We start from the raw sequence: 23,846 nt of genomic DNA on the forward strand, positions 1-23,846 counted from the left end.
GCATTAATGATCCATTTTCCTCCTAAATTATGTTTGGAAATATGAATTAGAGTACCTTAAATTTTTTAGGTTTGAAATATAAAAAAACTAAATAAATTATACATATTGCATTTTAACCAAATACATTCAAAATAAAATTTAAGCTAATAATTTTCTTAAATTTCAATCTGATTTATGTATTTAGGAGCTTGAATTTTTGGATCATTAATTAAATTTTTATGGATTTGAAATATATATATATATACTGCGAAATTATGTAGCCACATTTAGATTCATAGAAACCCAAATCCAAGACTAAAATTCATATTCCAAACAAAACTTTTGAGGGCAGCTGAGGGTCCATATCTGACGAGGGATACAGGTAGGTGAAATCATGTGGGCAATCCGATTTGCACAAATGCAGAAAAGGAAATCAATATTCAATCCATCTTCTCAAAAAAATGGCAGCAGACACAGCATTTTGAAGTCCCTTTTTTTTTTCCTTCATAAACATAACCATTTCAACAGTACATCTCTTGGTAGCAGAAATTGCATCATACTGCAAGGTGGGCAATGTGTAACAAAGGACAAGGGCCGCTTGATCAGCAGTTGTTGATAACAGTGTACTAGCAGAACATTCGTAGTTCTTTTGAGTGTCGTTCTCGTATCACCATAACACCATGAAAGAAGATGAAATGGCACACCTAGCTGGAAAAGGCCTTGACTTTTATCCAAGCAGTTGATGTTTTGATTTGGATGAAAATTAGATGGAACTCCTGTAGGCTTCAGAGCAGAAATGGATATACACAACAGATGACTTTATGCACAAAGGCCAATGTTAACAACATTCAGACTCCCCATCAGAGCTCGTCTGAATGGTAAGGCCAACTAAAAGAGCATAGGCCACGACACACAATTGGTTTCTAATGCAAAGTTAACCTCAATTCAACTGAACCCAGTTACGTCTCAACATTGGCCAAGGGCTGGAGAACACATGATATATGGAGGAAAACTACTTTCCACTTAAAAATTGATTTCAGTTATTGACATATACACATTTTAGGGGACCCGAGCAGTTAGCATGCAGCCTACACAATTACAAAAATACATCCCGGATAATGCGCGACAATACCCGGGAAGATAACCGGCTCAGCACCTCAGGAAGCACTTGGGCTGAGATGCCTGGCAACACTGGAAGTAGTTCTTGCACAACCTGAGTAACATTAAAATCCTGTTGACAGCCACAGAAAAGAAACACAAATTGAAACTTGTATTTTCATCTCCGCAATGTGCTACAATCAGTACACAGTTGAACTAAAAAAAGATCTAGAAGTAAAAATCCAATTCTTGAGTAAAACTTAAATCTGTTATAAAAAAAAATTTCTCTAGAATCAAACAGCAAGAAAATTAGATACAAAAGTAAAAACAGTGGAGCGCGAAAATTTACAAAAAAAAAAAAAAAATCATGCTGTCAGGCAATGGCATGTAACCCACAACAGAAGGATTGTGGGAAGTGAAAGAGGATTTAACCAAGGAAGCACTGATATTGATATACGATACAGGTGTATTGTGATACAGGATTTGATATGAACAATTCTTGAAAAATTGGGATAGATATAGCAAGGATATGACAATTTATATAATATACAAAAAAATTTTAAAAAATTATTTACAGTTGTCAAATATTTTACAGAAGATAAAAAGCATTAAAAGGGTAATAGCATAACTTGTCAAAAACAACATAAATAATCTAACACAAACAAGTTGAATGATATTCAAATCTCACATATAGTTTTATAAACATGGTCACCAACTTTCATAAAATAACAAAGTTGATCCCATTTCTTAAACGAAATTGGGTAGAGTTTAAAATATTAAATCGATCCTTTTTTTAAAGAAAAATATAAAACTACTCCCAGAGATATACTGTATGTATCCCCGCATATCCTAGCTGTATCCTTCAAATATCTAAAATTTTAAAACAAAAGAATCATTAGGGATATCTACCCAATCCGTATATTTGCATATCCTTATCCAATTCAGGTAGTACATTTATGCAGGGTGGGGTGTTTTCAAGTATCTATGCTTCATAGGATTTGGTCAGGTTTGATGTATGGGTCACAGCCTTGGGAGTCATTCAGCCAGAAAAAATGCCATAAGAGACTGCAATTCTGCCAAAGCAATTGAGCTGCAATTGTGTGAGCGGTTAAGAGATCTTGCATTGATAAGATTTGGCCGACTACAACTGCATATTGCTTCTTATTTTTTTCTTAGGATTGTATAATTAAGGGTAGGAAACTCATTAGTGATATTTCCTATCACACACACACAGCCTTCCTTTGGGCCGAAGTTGCACTTTGCTCAAGGATACCAGATTAACATTCTTGATCGATAATCCTTCTGGCAAGTGGTAAGCCCTGTAGTAGCTCATGAGTAACTACCTTTGCATGGTTAAAGCTGTGGAGAAGAGAGAAGACAATTAGAAGTTCCTCTTTGCCATGCAACTCAAGATGGGACTGAGAAGGGTGAATTTACATATCTTGCCTCATTGGTGGTGGATGAAGACATAAGACCAGAGTTGGTGCCTACTGCCATTCAAGATGTGTTGAAGGAGCACCAAGTTAATGCCTGATGAGCTACTGTACAACTTGTCACCATTACGAGTTGTGGAACATGAGATTAAGTCATTACCAAGTATGAAGCTCCCTGGTAAAGGGCCACAGCCGATGGCGCCTCTAGAGTTGGTGAAATCACGAAAGTGGCTTGACTAGTTATTAAAAGTGGATTACATACAACCTTCCAAAGCTTAGTGTTGTTTAATAAATATGATGGGAAGATGCAAACGTGTGTAGATTATCATGTGCTCAATAAAGTGACTGTCTGCAACAAGTATCCCATTCCACTTAGGTGGTGTTTGATAATTGAGAATCAACTTTAGGAATCGGAATTGGAATGGTTGATTCCCATTTCTAATGTTTGTTTTATGGTAATCTCATTCTGATTCTCATTCCATGTAGGAATGAGATTCCCCCTTTTACCTAAATTTTAATTCCTGACTTTACTCTGGAATCAAAATCTGATTCATAAAAACACAGTATTTACTATAATACGATAATTTATATAAATATAATTTAGTATATATTACACAAATTTAAAAAATAATAGTAATATTATGATATCATTATTAATATTTAAGATATTATAATATATTTTAATATAATATTTTTTTATTATATATAATAATGTTAAAACATATAAAAATTAATAGGAAAATATTAAATGTTAAATATTATTATATACTTGTAATATGATTATTGATTTATTACATTATTATTATTATTAATATTAAAATTAAATTAAATTAAATTAAATATTTAAGACAAAATATATTAAATGTAATTTTAGTAATGGTTGGAGGAATATTGGAGACAAAGACAAACTTGATGAAGAAGAAATAAATAGTACTTGTAGATTTTGACACCTTGGATCTATCACAAAAGCTGAAGGAGAAATTGAAGATAATGTGATACATAGAGTTAAAGCAGGTTGGGTAAAATGGAGAAGTGCTTCAAGTGTACTTTGTGATCGTAGAATACCCTTAAAATTAAAAAAGAAGTTTTATAGGATGACTATAAGACCACCTATGCTCTATATAGATCAAAATGTTGGGCGAGGAAAAAATAGAATATCCAAATGTAAAAGTTGTCAAGATGAGAATGCTTAGATAGATGAGTGGTATAACACTGAAAGATAAATTAAAGAATGAATATATTCACGATAAGTTAGGTGTAACTCCTATAGAAGATAAGATAAAGGAGGGATGACTCAGATGGTTTGGGCACTTGCAACATAGGCCACATAGTGCGCTAGTGAGGAAGAGCGAGTTAGTTACTGTGGGGGGTAGTAGAAGCGGTAGGGAACCTAAAATAACTTGAAATGAGAGTGAATAAGGATTTAATAGCCCTAAATTTGTCAAAAGAAATGGTCCATGTCGCATAAATTGGTGGAAAATGATTCATATAGCCAACCCCACCTGGTGGGGCTTAAGGCTTGGTTTTGTTGTTGTTGTTGTTGTTATTGTTGTTGTATTATCATCAATTATAAATATATAATAAAAAATTTTAATAATGATATAGTATAGAAAAATATTTAATACTTGCATATATATATATATATATATGTATGTATATTATAATATTAAAAGATACATGCTACATAAATATCAAAATTAATATTAATATAAATATATAATATAAAATTACACAAATCTAAAAAATAATATTAATACTATAACACTTAAAAAAGTAAGAAAATAGTATTTAATTATAGAATACTAGGATATAATTGTGGTTATTATTATGTATAACCTTAAAGTAAAATAAAATATTAATTATTAATATCATTAAAAAATATATAATAAATTTTAATAATGATATAATATATAAAAAGAATAAAAAACTATTGCGTAATAAAATATAATGCTATGGTGGTTGTTTTATTATATTATTATTTTATATTAAATAATAAATTATGTTATAGTGTTACAATTCATGAGATTTTTATTTACATATAATAAATTACACATTAAAAAATAATACTTATAAAATATAAGATAAAATAGAATATTAATAATATAGTTAAAATAATAATAATATATAATATGCAAATTATAATCAAGCTCATAATTATCAAAATGGTTTTATTGCAAAAAAATATTTATTATATAGCTTAATAAAATAATAGTATGTAATAATTACATATTTATAATGTTATTATTCCACATTAAATTAATTGAATAAATTTGTTATACTATAATGATATAATTGATAAATTAAACTCATTTCCAATTCGTATGTTTATATATACCAAACATTATAATACGATTTCGATTCCGATTCCTCGCCGAACCAAACATGAGACAAGAATCTAACATTCCGTTTCCGATTCCAGTGAATTCCGATTTTGATTCCAATTGTGAACCAAACACTACCTTAATGTTGATTTGTTTGATCAGCTAAGTTATACCAAGTACTTCACCAAACTGGATTTGCAGGTCGCTAGTTGGGCTACTATTTACTATTAGAGAAGGATAGCCAAAGGTGATAGCCCAAAGACTACATGTGCGAGATGGTATGGGGATTATAAATTCTTTGTTATGCCCTTTCGGTTAATTAATGTGCCATCAACTTTTTGCACACTAATGAATCAAGTGTCTCGTGACTACCTCGAAAAGTTCGTCATCATATACCATTATGACATTATTGTCTACAATTCTATGAAGAACTTTAAGGGTCTCTTATTGGAAGGTATTTTTTAGGTTGAAAGAGAACAACCTACATGGGAAGAAAGATAATTGCTAGAAAGAGATTTTAATTTCTCATCCATACGATTCAACAAGGTTGTATCCAGATGGATATAGAGAAGGTGAGAGCTATTCAAGATAGGAATATCCCAACAATAGTCAAGGAGTTGCATTCCTTTCTTGGAGTCACCAATTACTACCGCAAGTTCGTTGAGGGTTAAGGAGAACTCTCCTAGAGTGCGAAGGAACCTTAAAAAACTTGAAGCAAGCCATGATGGTGGATTCTATACTAGCTCTTTTGGACATTATAAAGCTTTTCAAGGAACAGATATATGCAGCAAATTATGCCCTTGGAGGATTCTTGTTACTGGATGGACATCTTGTTGCATACGAGAGCTGTAAGCTTAGTGAAACTAAGTGGAAGTACGCAACTCGAGGAGGAGATGTTAGCAGTAATTCATTGTCTTCAAGTGTAGCAACATTACTAGTTTGGGTCGAAGTTCCTAGTGAAGACAGAAAACTCAGCTATTAGCTATTTCTTTTCACAGCTCCAATTATTCCCCAAGTAAGCCCATCGGCAAGAATTCTAGGCGGGGTTTGATTTTTTATCATTCGCCAAGCGAATGATCTTTGCTTTGCAAGAACAACCAAAACCACAATCTCACTCTTTCCTTTCTTCAGTGCTACCTTTTTCTTTCCAAGGGATAGGGTGTATAATAACCCTTTTTTTTTAGGATGCCCGGGAACAACTCCTAGGTCAATTAAGGATAAAATGTTGGAACCTCATTGGTAAGGATAAGGTAATGGATATGATAGAGAAATTCATAGACCAAAGTGGGGCAAACTAACCAAGTCACAAATACACCAACTACGAAGGCCAAGCTTGCAGCCTAGTAACACATCTAATAGCAAGTAATGTCGGAGTGCATTAAGGAAAACCTTGACAAAGATCCAATTGCTCAAAACCTCATGAAGTGATGGAAGGGAGTAAAGTGCACTAGTTCTAGTTAGATGATGAATTACTCCAACACATGCCAACTAACTCTCCATTCCTTGAGCAGGGCAGGCCACTTAGGAAAGTGCATTGTTGAAGCAGAGGTATTACTTGCCACACATGCAAGGCGAGATGGTTGAGAATATCGGACCAATCTTACTAGTCAACAAGACAACATCGAGCAAAAGAAAAAAGCAAGGTTGTTTATGCGTCTTTAGAACCAACAAGACCAATAGGAAAGCGTCACCCTTGACTTCAAAACCAACCTACCTAGATTTAGAGGCATGGGTCTTTACTAGTATTTATAGACATGTTTTCAAAGTACAATGCTTCATACTAGCACTCAAGTATTTCTTGGTAGAAGAGACAACTTAATTGTTTTTCAAATATTTTGTGAAATATTGGGGTGTTCCTTAAGAATTGGGTGCACCCCTCTTGACGTGGCTCAGTTCTATTTCAATACCAAAAAGACCTCAACAACCAACAAGAGTTCTTTTGAGCTTGTTACAAGCCAACAACCATTGTTACCTCACAATGAGTAATTGTATAGAGAAAATAGAGTTTGAAAGCATACATCTTCACCAACAAAAGAAGAAATAACATAGAGATTGCCCAAGCCTACTAGGAGAAAGCTTTGAAGCTAAGATGGGTTGATCAAGGGAGAAGACTATTGCACTTCAATGTGCAAGACTTGGTGCTTATTAAGCTTTATCTATAATAGATCAATTACAATGGGGTCAATATAGGAGACAATTTTTCAAATATTAAGGATCATTCCTCTTAGAAGGTTGATCCTTCAACTTGAACAGGTGCAACCTGTATTTCACATCAACTGCCTCAAGCCACTCATTGTTGAGACTGGAGTTGAAGTCAAACAAAGCAGCCGAAGAACCCAAATGAGAAGTTGAAGATATCCTTGCAAATGGAGAGTTCACGTCCAGCATGCACAGTCTACAAGGCATCTCACCTACTGTCAATTGATCTATCAAATAGTAAGCAAACAACCTTATATAAATCCTTGCATGGATATGTACATTCCCCAAGTTCTAAGCATTCCTATTCTCCGGAACCAAGTCCTAAGCATAAACCTCTATGAAATTTACCATAATAGTCCACAGAATGCCTTAAATTTTTTATCTCCTCATCAGTGCATTGAAAGATCAGGATCCAAGACAAGCTGAAAGAAGTTTCTAGCTAGGGAGCTTGCTTAGGAAATCTACAGGCAGATAAGAAGCCTACTTGACAAGTTCAGAAATAATTCTCTATGGTGCAAAAATTGAAAGAACCAGTCAGTGTCATCAAGAGAAATGATATATGATAAACAAGAAAAAAAAATTATGACAAGGCATTAATCAGAACAAAATCTATGAACTTTTCAGTCCAAGTGAATGAAATTTGAGTACAGTACCTGAATAAAATCTCATTGCAAAATATAAACCACTATGAATCCAAGTGTCATTTTAAAAACACCAAAACTTGTACATAAACATATCAAGAGGTAAACATCCTTTAACTGTTCAAAAGAAGAAAAATCTTGAAGAGATTATGAACTATTTTGAAGATATGATTTAGAGGTATTTTGTTTTCAAAAAATGGACAGCAGTAAAGCACATGATTTCAGGGAACACAAGCTAACTTCAACTCCAAAATTTTCACTTTTTTTATCATAAAATAAGTTATATTAGATAGAGAAAGAGAAGTTGCAGCGAAAGAGGACAAGAAGCTTCAACCCCAAACTTGAAAAGACAATTTCAGCTGTTGAGTGCATGGAATTTAAAGCAGAGATGGGGAAAATTTTCAATTAAAGGATCATCCTCAGAAGATTAGTTGACTCTTTAAGTTACCTGATTAGATGCTCTTGACAACGAACTTCCTGCAGTTAAGAATTCAACAATTTTTTGAACATTGTTCAGTATAACTTTGTCCTCCTCGGTTATTGTTGGTAGGAATGCTGCAGGCCTGATAGGGCCAAGAACAGGAACCATACTAAAAATAGGAGCAGCATTTCGAATTCCAAGGATTGCCATTATTTGCACCAACTGTTCCCTTGTTACTGCATCAACACCCTTCACAATCTGATGAACATACCAGAGACAATGATCAGACATTTTAGTTCCCAAATCACTAAGCATATACCATGGAATGCAGCCGCATACCATAAGAATGGAATGGTGTTCTAAAATATAATGGAACAAAACTAAAAATAAGAACATATAAAATTGGAAAATAACTAAAGGAATTATCACCCTATAAGGTTTTTTCCTTTACCTTTTTTTTTTCGGTTCAAGTTTCATACTGTAAAAAGTAAACAATACCCAAAAAAAAAAAAGATGTACTTGCATCCATAACCAAGGGGAAAAGTACCAAATACAAGTGATCAGCCATAGCCTAATAACATGCTAGCCCTAATGCCAACAAAAAGTTGACTAATCAAAACACTAAATGAATAAAGGTCCTACATAATTCTCACTATAATAAGCCCTTCTCTTTGCCACAATTTGCACTGCTATTAGTCCAAAGAGATTATCCATGCCAAAAATCCTAATTGATTCCTCATTTTGATTCTCTCATGCCCTACCCCCAGAAAGCTAGTTGGGACCTTCCCCTTAATTCTGTTAGAATGTTGATGCACGACAAGTTAGCAAGAAACAAATAAGAAGATGAAGACAAAATATCATGTACAGTCTCAAGAGATATGCTGACAATGGAAGGCATACAGTTGCGTACATGTGTCCATTTCAGAAAGAATTATTGGAAGCATGCTGAAAAGTTTTGAATTGAGCATACAGGGAAAGATTAAACACTCCTTATGGAAGTTCTTTCACAATGCAATTACGCTGAAGGATAACCTCCAAGAAAGGCACATCAGCTGTGAGAAATACCATAGAGCGCATGGGAAAGAAGAGTCTATTTAGCTCTTTTTTATGAAGCAGCAAAACTGGTTTTGTCCTCTTCTCCTTCTATGTTGAGAACTAAACAAATGGATGGGCTAAAGGTTGCAGATTGCTGACATGAGTTAGTCAAGAGCTGTGATTAAGTGCAAAACTCAGATATGCTGGTCAAGCTGGCAACAGTTATTCAATGGCGTCTGTGGAAAATCCAAATGCAAACATCTTCCACAGTAAGTTCTGGTTTCTTAATGAGATTCTTGACAAAGCTAATGATCAATTTCAGCGAGTTTCATTTGGCACAAGGGCTACCACATGTCAATAAGTTGGATGATACATTCTCAACCTTTGATCGATGGCAAGCACCAGAGAAAGGTTTTAGAGTTTGATGCTGATGCTGGTTAATTGACCAATAAGAAGGTCGGTTGCTACTATAAAGCCATTTATCTTGAGGCAAATTTTTTAGCTGTGATAGGAAGTTGGCCAATGGGAGGTTTCAGCTTCAGAGATGCATGCCATGAGAGATGCTGTTGAGCTGTTGTGCTAGCAAAGCATTGCAGTTAGGAAAAATGATTTTTCAGGAAGAAGCAAGCAGTGGTTTAGATCATTCAGGGAGAAGTTTCAGTATCAGTGTGTAAGAAATTCAAGGAAATTTGCTTCTGTTAAAGAATTGGGTAAAATGGAAGACCTAATCACAATGCTAGTCGATAGGTCTCTCCCTCTATTTATAATATATGTCAAGCATATGCTAATGACCATAATATCCTTACTCAAGGTACAATGTAACACTAGCAAATACTTTTTTTCTATACCAAGAGAAGAGATTTCATTAATAAGAGAAGAATTTACAAAGAGGAGAATAAGCCATCTCCCATCAAAATTCTGACCAAAAAAAAAAACAGAAGAATGAAACTAAAAAAGCAAATAAATATTATAAAATATCAAAGCAAAAGATTCCTCCAGTATTGCTGAACTTCCTAAAAGCTAATTCCCTTAAAGCATCCAAAACCAACACACCATAAAGAGGACAAGTATTGAATTTTCTCCCAAGCCAGCTTCCAATTCAATTTTTTTCCTGAAAGTACGAGCATTACACTCAACCAATAATCCCAAAAACACTGCAAATATATAGCATTTCCAAGGAGCCAACATTCCTTCCACCAACACTGAGGCAAAACCAAGTTTCTCCCAACATGCCAAATAATTTATTTCAGATACTCCAAGCAAAATCATAGTGTAAGAATAAACGAGATGCCATTTCAAAATTCAAATGACAAAGCACACAAACATCTAGAGATAAGGCCTTCAAAGGACTCCTAATTTGCAACAGATTGTTAGTATTGATTCTACTAAGCACAGTCAGCCAAATGAAAGCCTTAATTTTTGGGGGAGCTTTGGCCTTCCAAATAGATGAATATACAGGAAAGGTAGAGCTGGAACGGGAAAAACTCAAAAAAAATAAAAGATATACAAGAGTACACCCCCGAATGATCTAAAGCTCAAGACTGAGTATCCCAAGGTAAAGAAAGATGACAATATAATGACGACAAGGAGGAGAGTTCCATCAACTCTATCATTTAGAGATCTTCTAAAATGAAAGTTCCAATAAACCAGAGGACTAACTAAATCAACCACAAAAAAAGAAATCATACTATCCTGCCCTAAGCTCAATCGAAAGAGACAAGGAAAAGATGTGGATAGAATATCATTCCCCAATCACAGGGCTTTCCAAAATGAATTCGAGAACCCTTCCACCCCTAAAAAAAAAAATTAATGTCAGATTGAATAAGGGATAAATTTGGGAAATTGATGTCCATGAACTCTCCAAAGAACATCGCAAACTAACATTAGTATCCCACCCATTCTCACCCAACCCATGCCTACTTTTAATCACTTTATGCCAAAAGGAATGAGCTTCGAGGGGAAAATGTCATAACCAATTAGCTAAGAGAGCAGTGTTTTTAAACACCAAATTTCCAAGACCTAACCCTCCCTCCATTTTAGATTTGCAGACCTCTTCCCACCTCACTATTTATTGAAAACCCCCAAATCCAAGCTATAAGAAGTCTCTCATTATTTTCTCAATCTTATTTGCAATCCCCCTAGGAATATTAAAAATAGGCAAATAATATAATGGGATACTAAATAAACAAGCCTAAATAAGAATGATTCTACCCCCAAGGGAATAAAGTACCCCCTTCCAACCATCTAGTCTCTTGGCCACTCTTTCCACTACCAAGTTTCAAAACTCTGCAGATCTAGGATTGCGCCCCAAAGGGACCACTAAATAAGTCAAAGGCCAATCCAAAAGACCACACCTCACCTCAGAAGACTTCTCCCTAGCGCACTCAACAAGCACATTAATATTTGTTATTTCGCTTTTCCACAAATTTATTTTAAGCCCCAACACCCTCTTAAAGACACGGAGGATACCTAAAATGCATCTGAAAGGAGGACTATGATTATCTAGAAAGAAAGTAGTATCATTTGCAAACTGATGATGAGAAACCACTACTCCATCTCTTCCCACTTCCAAAACTTTCACCAACCCCCGATCCAGAACCCCTTCGACCAATCTACTTTACACATAAGCTACTAGGCCAAAAAGAAAGGGAGAAAGTGGATCCCCTTGACTAATGTCTCTCTAAGCCCTATTTGTCTAACCCCACTCACCCCCCCCCCCCCCCCCAAAAACCCAAAAAAAGAAAAAAGAAAAAAAGGGGGAAGTGAGCACTATGAGCTATAGATATAGTCTTATCAAGCATCGGGCTCAGTCTATTAGCTAGAACTTTGGTGTTAATCTTTTAAACAATAGAGACTATACTAATAGTTTTTAAGTCCTCTATCTTAATGGACCTACATTTCTTAGGCACAAAGCTTAATGCTCTTACTCAGAATCCATTCCCATAAAATTCAGTAGATTTAGAGCAAGTCGTCCTTAATAGTATCCCAACAATATTGAAAGAAGATAAGTTAGAATTATTCAAACCCAGAGCCTTATCCCTCTCCATCCCAAAAACTACCCCCTCACCTCCCCCCATCAAAAGGCCTCTCTAACCAAAGCATCCCATCCCTAAAGATGTGATTCCACTCTAATCCCTCAACGATTGGTCTACAAACCTCTTCCTTAGAATAAATATAATAAAAAAAATTAGTGCTCTCAAAAGCAATCCTATCAAGATCGTTAATAATTCTCCTTTCCTCCCATCTCCAACTCCCTAATCATATTTTTTCCTCATTTATCAATTAGCTAGCCTAAGGAAGAAGCCATTATTACAATCACTTTCTTTGACCCACTTAACCTTGGCTTTTCATCCATAAAAATCACCTTGTCCGATTCATTCTTTAGAGAGATCCTTTTTACCTCTTCGCTCTCCAAAATATTAGTCTCCTCTTCCTTTATATCCAAAAAATTACAGCTCACCTAAGATGCTGGATTTCCTAATTCTAACATCTCCAAACACCTTTTTATTCCAAATTTTCAGTTTCTCCTTCAAACGTTTCAACTTCCTCATAAATGTAAAGCCTTCCAAACCCCTCCCTATGTCCTCTTCCCATGAGCTCCTCACTAAAGGCTTAAAAGAAGCATGGTCCAGCCACATATTCTTGAACCAAAAGGAGTGGGACCTAAGATACCCCACTTGATTCCAAAAAATAGGGAAGTGATCTTGGGGGAACAATTTCGAAGAAGTTAGAGAATTTGTCCTCTCAATAACTACAAAACAACAATCTATTCATTCTACTATTCACTGCCTAGTAGACACACCCTCGGGCCCAACTCACACACAAACCAAGTAAAAAAGGCATTACTCAAAGGAAAATCTCTCAGGCCACACTCTAGTAAACAAGTCAATGCTGCATACTAGCATTAGTTCTGCACCACCACCCCCCTCCCCCCCCCCCCCCCCGGGCGCCTTTTCTTCTTCGCCAAAAACCTTGCCACATTAAAGTCACCTCCCACTACCCACCTAGGTGGCAAATTAAAAAATGTAAAGTAGGGAAATAACATTGATATCCCTTTTGAGTATAGGAATAACCCAAAAAAATACATGTGATAGAATAAAGATCCAACTTATTCATTTTTATTTTTATTTTTTGAAAATTTTGGGGTTTCTCCATATTTTTGGAAGGATTTTAAGGCTTAAGACTAATATGGCAGAGAGTGCTATCACGACAATTAACGTGCCTACAAAGCATGCTAGAGTGTTATCTTTGGAAATTGGTTGAGTTGGAGTGGTTGTTGTCCTATCTAGGGGTTCCTTCGAGGGGTAATCCTAGGTCAATTAGCTTTTGGGACCCAAGAGTTAAGAGAGTGTCCAAACATCTAGATGGGTGGAAGGGAGCTCTTTTTTCCTTGGGAGGTAGGATTACTCTAATCCAAGCTTGTCTTTCTAGTATCCTATTGTATTTTCTTTCTATTATTAAAATCTCAGCGGGTTTTGCTAGTAAGATCGACAGGGTTATGAGAGATTTTCTTTGGTCAAAGATGGGGGTTTTAGGATCATTTGGTGAGTTGGGAGGTAGTTTGTAGGTCTAAATAGGAAGGCAGTCTTGGAAATTTGGTGTCTAAAAACACGGCTCTCTTGGCCAAATGACTTTGGTGGTTCCCTTTAAAGGATTCTTTTTTGTCTATAAAGTTATTAAAATCAAGTTTGGACTTGATTGGAATGGGTGGGATACCAATTTGGGTCCTCAATATTCTTCAGAAAGTCCATAGAAAGATATTCGTCAGATTTATCCTCTCTTTATTCCCCATACTAAATTTGTGTTGGGTTAAGGGGTGTAATATTCATTTTGGAAAGACCTTTGGTTAAGGATCTTGTCCACCTCTTTCCCTTGCCTATTTTGATTGAGCTCATAACAAAATGATTCCATTTCCTCTTTCCTTGTTGATTCGAATGGTCCTTTACCTTCTTGGAATTTCCATTTTAGTAGATCCTTGAACAATAGGAAAACAAATGAGTTATCTTCTTCATTGGTCCTGTTGAATAATTTTCAGGTATCCTTAGAAGCTAATAGTCGATCTTGGCTATTGGATCCCTCAAAGGTCTATTCTTGCAATTGTTTTTTGTGAATTCTTGGTTATCACCAACTTTGCCCCTCTCTACAAAACAATTTGGAAGGCCAAACCCCACCCCCAAAAAAAATCAAAGCTTTCATTTGGTTGGTCGTGCTTAATAGGATAAATACTAAGAACTTGTTGCAAATTAGGAGGCCTTTAAAGGCTTTTTTTTTTTTCCAAATATATGCGTGCTTTCTTTTAATTGCTCAGAATCTGCTCCGCATCTTTCCTTGCATTATAATTTTGCATGGAAGGTTTGGAACAAGTTATTTAGTTATTTTGGAGAAAGTTGGGTTTGTCCAAGGACAGTGGAGGAGTTTTTGGCAATATCTTTTGTTGGGTTTGGTAGGAAGAATGAAGGAAAAGCGCTATGGGTTAGTGCTATATTTGTAGTATTTCAGAGTTTGTAGAAGGAACGAAACTTGCGTATATTTTCAAGGAAGAAATTAGCATTAAGTGGGAGAAGATTCATTTTCTGGCTTATCTGTGATGCGTGGATAATGGTAATTTCAAGGGGATATGCTTCTCAAATATTTAGTGGGATTGGCTATCTCTGTCGACTTTTTGGTTTACTTATTTTGTTTTTTCTTGGGGTTTCCTAAACTTTGTTAAGGAGATGTCTCTTCTCCTAATTGTATATTCTTATTCTATCTAATGAATTTATTTTTCTATGAAAAAAAAAACACTCAACTGAGTATACAAGGAACCTTAGAAAGATAACTGAAATATGAAATTTTACCACCAAGGACAAAGGATGACATTTTATTGATGAGAGAACAAATAATGAGCATAGCATCACTCCAAAATGCTTTGAGAACATTCATTTGATACAATAAGGTTCAAGTGACATTGAGAATATGTTTGCTTTTTCAGTTTGCAACTCCATTTTGTTGTGGAGTGTGGACACAAGATGACTAACGGATCATGCTAGAGTTTTTCATAGCAGTAGTGAACTTGAATATTGAAGTATTCCTTTGTATTATCACTACCAAGCATCTTAATTGGCATAGCAAATTAAATAGAAAGCACAAAAGAAATTAAACAACTTAGAATGATATTTCATTGAATACAAACTAAGTCATACTAGAGTACACCTAAAACTAGAACTTTGATGTGACACAGCTAGGACCCCAAACATTGTAATGGACTAACATGAAAGGGGTAAGTGTCTAACTACCCATTTATTGACACAGAAAGAAAAGATAACATCATGATTCTTTCTTAATTGACAAGACTCACTCAAGATTAGACACAAAACCCAAAGTAGGAACTAGCTGTTTTAACTTGTCCAATGACACATAACCAACACAACAATGGATTTGATATGGTGTAGCAACGACACTATAGGCAACTAGAGAAGAGAGCAACTCAAAGTAGTAAAGTCCACCAAACTTATTTCTTATGTCAATCATCTCCTAGTCTTTAAATCCTAAATAACATTAGAATCAAGTAAGAAGAATACAAAAAAATTTAGTATTCCATAATTTTACTAACAGACATGAGATTGAAGGGTGGATTTAGGAATGTAGAATCACGCGAAAGAGGGACGGAGGGAGTAACATTTACTCTTCTTATCCCCTTAAATATAGTCGTGGACCCATCAACAAGGATAATTTGAGGTAGATTTTTAGAATACTATAGGGCAAAAAAGAAGTTGGTGACACTTTGTCATATGGTCAATAGCAGCAGAATTGATACCCACGCACTAGCTGGAGAGATACTAAATGATATCATGGCTGTTAAAATTACAACTTGATTTGTAGAATCGTACGATTCTACGATTTAATATCACCCTAACGATCCAGCTCCCATGGATAATCGCATTTCCGTAGAATCGTTGCAAAATGGTACCTAAATCGATGGAATTGTGGAATTGGAATTGTGAGTAGAATCATAACGATTCTACAATTCTGCCTGGAATGGGTATTTTCCCTCTTTGGGCTTGAATTGTAAGGCCCAATATGTGTTTTTACTATAAAAGAGGGCCCAAAGTTTTTCCATTAAGCCCAAAATCTTGAAATCTAGGGCAAAATAGCTCCCAGCAGCTCCGTTCGATAGCTTCAGAGTTCGATTCAATTAGCAGCAAGGCAGCAACCAGCAAACCCTTTTGAGCACTCTCGTCTCCCTCTACTATAATCAACTACTCCTGTAAGGCTGTAACAGTCCTGTTTGTGTTCGATGTGCAGTTCAGCACTCGCCAGCAGCACTGTTCAACAGCTGAGATGTTCGATACTTTGATCAGCAGCAAGGCAGCAACCAGTGAACCCTTCGAACACTCTCATCTCTCTCTGACTCTCCTCTACTCCAGTCGACTACTCCAGTAAGGCTTCGATGTGCAGTTCAGCACTTGACAGCCAACTCTTCTGTCAGCACTAAGTTCTGATTGTTCTTTCTTCAGTCCTCTTCTCTCTATCGAACACCACAGCAGCCAGCAGAGTCAGCACTCTTCTCTCTATCAACTCCTTTCTTCCTCTTCTTTTTGCTGCTGTGTTTATTAAGCTTATAGTCTTAAGAATTGTCATAAAATTCCATATACATTTATTTTAAATATTTTTTTTACACTGAAAGTAGAATCTTACAATTCTTGATCTGATTCTACGATTCGATCCTGCAGACCCCTCCAACAATTCTACGTAGAATCCCGATTCTGACAACCTTGGATGACATACAGACTATAGGATTGCCTTTTTGAGCAAAATATGCAATGTCATCAGATGCTTGTTGGGATGCCTAATAATGCAGGAACCTTGAAAACGACTCCTCTAAAACAATTATAGGACGTTGTTTACCGAAACAAGCGAATGACAAGGGAATCATATTTTTGGGATTTGGGGACTCCAACCCAACACACACACACACAACCTCGATACAGCAGCAAATAAAAAATTCACAGAGAACAACATACTTTTCAACACACACAACCTTATTAACCAGAGCAAACAAGAAGCACATGACAAATGAATCACAAACAGTAAATATCACTATTTTAGGCCCCAATGAACTCAATAAACATCAAACAGCTTCAGGAAGTATCAAACAATAATTCCCCGGCGGCAACACATGAGTAACTAAAGAAGATAAGATCTTCAAACAATAGAACCACCAAAAAACTTCAACAACATGTTTACCAAGGGATTCAAACACTGCAAAAGGAATTCAGGCCAGAAACATGCCTGAAATAACCTTCATGCACCAGTGCGTGGGGTCAGCCCTGCCTGCTTTCAGCCGGCATGTGGGAGGATCTCTGGTGATTTGATTTCACCAGGGGGGTGGGGGCGAGGCAGATTGGCAATATCTGTGAGTTGCTATGGTGTTGGTTTCGCAAATATCTATAGAGATTTTTGTGTTCTTGAACTGGCAGCATCGTTCAGGAAATTTTTGGAAACTACTGTGGCTTCCGACAGCTGCTGGCTATTTTCTAGGCCTATAGTGGCACTAGAAATTCTCCTATGATTGTAGACATGCAGCAGATTGAGGGTCTTAGGCTTCAGTTTTGACGGTGGCAGTGGCAATTAGAGTCTAGGTCTCAAAAATCATGCTTTGATACCATGTTGAAGAATTGGGTAAAATGGAAGACCTAATTACAATGATAGGTCACTGCCTCTATTTCTAATATATGCCAAGTACATACCAATCACCAGAATTCCCTTACTAATTCACGCTTACTAACATAACATTAACGCATACCAATAATGCTAAATTATCAAAATAACCATCAACAGCCTCAAGAAAGCTACACAGTTTTGGTTGCCCATACAGTGCAAGAAGAGTGTAGGAGAGTCCAGCTGCAGAGTTCAAGTTGAAGGAGGAGCTTCCTAGGGGGCCTATTGATCGAGTGCAATTAGAAGTGCAGCAGCTTTTTCATGTGGGTGGCTTGTTTTGGATCTTTCTTACCTCTACAAAAAATATTTTTAGTAAAACAAGCCCCATCTATTGAGAAACTAAACAAGAATTAAAATATAAGCTCAAAATATCCAAATTTATCAAACTAAAATAAAACACTTAATTTTTAAGCCAGTGCATAAAATGGCCACTAAACTTTTCCACGAAATATCCTCCATCATAAAACCACCCAAAAGTGACACAAGGAAAGCATTAGGTGTTAAGAGTACCACTTTACCTAAAAGCTTAAGCTCTTTGGTTATGGGGAAATGTATATCAAGCATTAACACTCCTGAATGTGCATCCCAATTGCACGTAGAGCGGTGAACAATTGATAAACACCACCCATTATAGGGAATAAGATAATTCTTAACAAGCAAACGGGCAACAAGACTAGAACCTAGGACCTCCTAGAAACCATAGCTCTAATACCATATTAGATTACCACTTTACCTAAAAGCTTAAGCTATTAGGTTGTGGTCAACAATATATAATATATCAAGCCTTAACAATAGCCTCCATCCCAAAGATCTATAAGGATTGTCATTAGTTATCAGTTATTTAGAATTATTATCCATGTTAGTACCTAACAGTTAGCGAGGGTATTATGGTCAAATTAATGACCTTGGATTTTTTTTTTTTTTTTTTGGGAGTGATGCCATGTCCACATCTTGCTTTCTTATTAATAAAATGTTGCCCTCTGCCCTTGGTGGCAATATACCCTAAGTCCTTTGTTCTCACTTGTTCCTCATATATTTGGTTGTGTGTCCATTCTACACCAGTTAAGGCCAAGAATGGATAGTTGGATCCTGGCATGATCAAATGTATTTTTTTAGGCTACTCTTGTATTAGGGATATGTATGTTAGCCCTACTTTACATTGATTCTTTGTCCCTATTGATCTTACCTTATTTGAGTCTAAACCATACTATTTTGGTTCCTTGAGTCGGATTGACCATGATAAGCCCCTTCCCTTGCTTAGTCTTCCATATCCTAACCTCATATCTCCGCCTAGTCCTCCTACATCTTCATCCAGGTTGAGTCCTTCTCGTCGCTTGGATCATCCTAATTTGTTCATGCACACACAACAATGACTCAAAAAACAAGAGCATCCTCTAGTATCTACTTCTACCCGTCTAGTTTCCTTGATGATCCTATTTCCCAGGATGTCAATCTTTCTATTGCCGCCTGACGAGGTAAACACACTTTTACCCAACATTCAATCTCTAATTTTGTTTTTTGTGATTTCTTGCCACCTGCGTATACTGTTTTGTTAGTATTTCTATTGCTCTTCCTAAGTTTGTTTTTGGATGCTTATCCCATTTTAGGTGGAGACTACAATGGTTGAAGAGATTTGTGCGTTACATTATGATGACACTTGGGAACTGGTATCTCCTGATAAGTCAATGGTTGGTTGTCACTAGGTGCAAAGTCTTTGTTAGATTACCACCTTAAAAGCCAATAGTTTTTTAAACACCACAGAATAAATGCGGGCAACGAGACTAGAACCCAATACCTGCTAGTAACCAACTCTGATACCATGTTAGAATACCACTTTACCTAAAAGCAAAAGTATCAAGGTAATAAGCCTGAAGCGCGTCGTACAATTTTGGCACTTTTGAGTTTTCACCAACCTCGTTGAACAGCTCCTAAGAGTTCCATCCTTGGGGTTAGGCTGCTGTGCCGTGCAGGCCTCAAGGGCAACCTCAGCCCTACCCCGACAACTCAGTAGGCTCGCTGCTAGCAGAGACTTGGAGCAAAAATGCTGCCACCACCTGCTAACCACACCATACACATGTGGCTGATGTACATATGTGGCCCTTATGTCAATGCTTTACCTCCATTGCGTGACGCTTTTAGGTAAAGTGGTATTCTAACATGTTATCGGAGTTGGTTACCAACAAGTCATGGGTTCTAGTCTTGTTGGCCGCGTTTATTGTGGGGTGTTTAAAATATTATTGTATTCCTTGTAATGGGTGTTATCTATTCTGTGCATCTCTTCAAATGTTGTTGGGCTGCGCAAGTACGGGAGTGTAAAGCCTTGATATACATTGTTGGCCCACAACCTAACAGCTTAAACTTTTAGGTAAAATGATATCCTAACATGTCTTAAATTTCAATTTGAGGCTTCGAAGGTATGGAAATTTTGCCAAGTTAATTTCGATTTTGATTTTTAAAAATGATGAAAATATGCCATAAAGAATGGAATTCTTTTATGAAACTCTAGAAACCATTAGTAGACATAATAATGGAAGATTTAGAATGAAAATATTATAAAGATGGGCATGTCGTGTATAAGATGCAATAATTGTAATATAATAATGATATTAAGCATGTTCAAATGTTCAATTAATATAAGTGAACACAAATACAAATAACTTGGACATAAATGTTGAAATAAAATGTTGCAAGTTCATATCTGAGTTAATTTTTTCATAAAATTTCAATTGTCTAGACAAAAGTCATATCCTTCTTGCAATAATCTTTAGTTTCAATAAGAACAGAAAATAAATTAAGAGAGAAATTTCAATTTGAGTTTAGAATCTAAAACTTGAATTTTAGGGGAATTTCATTCTATTAGTTAGAATTTCAGAAAATTTCACTGAAATATTGAGATTTTGATATTTCAAATGATCTATGGAAATTTCAACGTAAATTGAAAAATGGAAATTGACTATCATTTCGATTTTTGAGGGTTGAAGAAAGTGGAAATTTCAACAGAAATCTTGACAATTTCGTGGAAGTGTAAGAACATGGCTAGATGTATACCGTGAATGTCAATCCTAGTTCAGTGGCTTGCAGCTAGCCTTTTTACAGAAGGATATACTCAAGAATACGGTTTGGATTACTTAACACATTCTCCTAGTCAGAAAACTTGCCTAAACTCATTTGTTCATCTCCTTAGCCACCACCTATTATTGGCCTTTGCATCAATTAGATGTGAAGAATGCATTCCTACATGGTGATCTTCATGAGGAAGTCTATGGAGCAACCACATAGGTTCGTTGCTTCTAGTCATGAGAATTGGTGTGCTCACTAATAAATCCATAAATTGGCCTAAAGCAATCTCCCAAATCATGGTTTGGTAGGTTGAATTGTGCTTGAATTTGGCCTTAATCAATGTGTGACAGATCACTTTGTATTCTACGGCCATACTACCACTAGTAGGATTTTAATCATTGTGTATGTAGATGGCCTTGTGATTACTAGCAATGATGACTACGGCTAGGGCTGCAAGTGAGTCGAGTCAAGCTTTAGCATGTTCATGTGTGGATTGTTAATAAAAAAACTCTTAAAACCGAGCTCAAGCTAGGTTCGTTAATTAAACGAACCAAGACTAACCTTGTTAAAATTGCGATTATATATTAATGAGCTTTATAATTAGATCTAAAATTGCTTATTGAAATATAAATTTAATATTTTAATTTGTGTTTTACAATTTTATGTCATTAAAATTTTTTAAAAGATAAAAAAACAAAGTGAGTAGTGATGATTAAAGAGAAAATACTTTTAAATATTTGTGTAAAATAATGTAAGTTTATTTAAACTCTAAATCAAATATATAAATTAATGAGCTTCCTAACAAGAAAATGGACAAGTCTATTTTTTATCCAACATACTAAAAAGTAAACGAATTTACTTCATTAGTTAACTTGTAAGCCTATTAAACAATCCTATTATTTGAGTTTTTTTAAACAATTTAAGTTGTGAGCCAGTTAAATAAGCTGGCTCATGAGCTTAGTGAGCTATGTATGGTCTAGTTTAAGCTCAGCTCGTTTAGTTTTTGAGCTCAAAATCTAAGCACAAGCTTGGCTCATTTATCTAAACAAACAACCTCGAATGAGCCATCATTGAGTCGAGCACCAAATAGCTCGCAAACGGCTTGGCTCATTTGCAACCCTAATTAGGGTATCCAAAGTTAGAAATGGTTCCTCTAAACAAAGTTTCAAATTAAAGATTTGGGCCCACTAAAATGATTCTTGGGTAAAGAAATATCCGAATCTCATAGGGGGTTCATCTTGTCACAGAGGAAGTATGTTAAAGACCTTTTATTGTTGGGATCCAAACGTGCTAACGGTCCTGTGGATCTTAACAACAAATTATTACCTGATGTGAATGATTTGTTGGCTGACACTTGACAATAGGAGACTTATTAGGAAGCTAAACTACCTTAAAATCATACAACCAGACATATCTTTTGCTACAATTTTGTTGTGAGCCAATTTCAAGATTCTCCTCAAGTAATCCACAGGGATGTTGTCGTTTGTATCTTGCAATACCTCAATGGTACATGAGTAATCGAGTAAGAGGCCTCTTGCCTCAGAATTGAGGTCATACATGTAATCAGGGTTATAAAAATGCAAATTGGACCAAGTCCCCTTGATAGGATATTGGCAACTAGGTATTGTGTGTTTTTTGGTGGTAACCTAGCATCTTAAAAGCATAAGAAAAAACTATTGTGAGCTAATAGACTGTTAGTTTGACTATAGGACCATGGTAGTATAGCAAACACTACATATGAGTTTGTTTGGCAAAAGAGCATGTTGGAAGAACTTGGTTTCTCACAATCTCAACCTATGAGTTGATGTGTGATAATTCACCTCCAATCCAATCTTAAACGAGAATGAAGCATATTGAACTTGATTGTCATTTTGATCGAGAGAGCTCTGTAGAAGGTCATTGAAACCACCCATGTGGACTCAAGACACCAACTAATTGATGTTTTTACTAAAGCTTTAGGGAGTGCTCAAGTTAACAATTTGAAACAAGCTAGGAGCATATGACACTTAGGGTCTAGCTTGAGCAAGAGTATTATCAATTATTGGTGTTATTTACGTCAGTAACTAAGAGTTAGTGACAATATTATGATCATTATAAAAAGAGGGAGAGACCTATCATTGTGATTGGATCTTCCAATTTACACAAGGATTAACTTCATAAAATAACTCAAAATCTCAAAATATCCAAATTAAAATAAAATACCTATTATTTAAGCCAGCGCATAAATGGCCGGCTAAAATTCTCTACAGAATATCATTGTCATAGGGTTCCCAGTATCACAATCAGCCCAATATACCTAAAAATTACATAAAGAAACCAATACATAGGCTTCCTCCCGAAAATATCAATAAGGAATAAACTGAGAAAATAAAGTTAAAAAATCTCTTAAGCCTACTAAAAAAGGTGTTAGATTACCAATTTAAGAACATCCCTAAAAATTACACAAAAGAAACTATAACATAGGCTTCGTCCCCAAATATTTTAGAAGGAATAAATTAAGAAAATTAGGTTTAGATGGCGAGTGCCTAATCAAATTGATCGGGTCATGTAGGAACAAGGTTCAAGTCTACCGGTCTCTTAGGATGCCTCAGTTGCATACATCACTGCACTTCCACTTGACACCTATCGTAATGATAAACGGCTCGTCTTGCCGTGACCAAAAATCTCTAAGCCTACTAAAAAGAGTATTAGATTGCCACTTTACCTGAAAATGCTTAAGTTCTTAGGCAGTTGGCCAACAATGTAAATCAAGCTTTAACCCTACCCCGCACATGACTTAGAGATAACACCCATTATAAAGAAGAAGATAATTTTTAACCACCACGAAAAAAATGCAAACAAGACTAGAACCCATGACCTCTTAGCAACTAAAGCTCTAATACCATGTTGGCTTTCTGTTTCATCAGGTTTAGAACGCCTCACAGATTCTTGGATCCTAGATTCGGGATGTTCTTATCAC

The 23,846-nt window shown here is 35.7% G+C and overlaps 1 protein-coding gene across 1 annotated transcript in view; it reads right to left on the reverse strand.

Moving 5' to 3' along the window:
* Positions 1 to 277: 277 nt before the first annotated feature.
* The window catches only part of LOC131151772 (uncharacterized), an 89,984-nt gene continuing 66,415 nt past the window's right edge, over positions 278 to 23,846 (reverse strand). Inside the window, exons 12-13 of the mRNA XM_058103174.1 lie at positions 8,120 to 8,350; positions 278 to 1,210 (exon numbers count right to left, since the gene is read on the reverse strand). Of these exons, the coding sequence (XP_057959157.1) occupies positions 1,076 to 1,210; positions 8,120 to 8,350 (366 nt within the window). The 3' untranslated portion in view covers positions 278 to 1,075. The remainder of the gene's footprint in view (positions 1,211 to 8,119; positions 8,351 to 23,846) is intronic.

The sequence above is a fragment of the Malania oleifera genome, chromosome 3 (genome assembly GCF_029873635.1).
Source record: "Malania oleifera isolate guangnan ecotype guangnan chromosome 3, ASM2987363v1, whole genome shotgun sequence".
NCBI classification, from domain to species: domain Eukaryota; kingdom Viridiplantae; phylum Streptophyta; class Magnoliopsida; order Santalales; family Ximeniaceae; genus Malania; species Malania oleifera.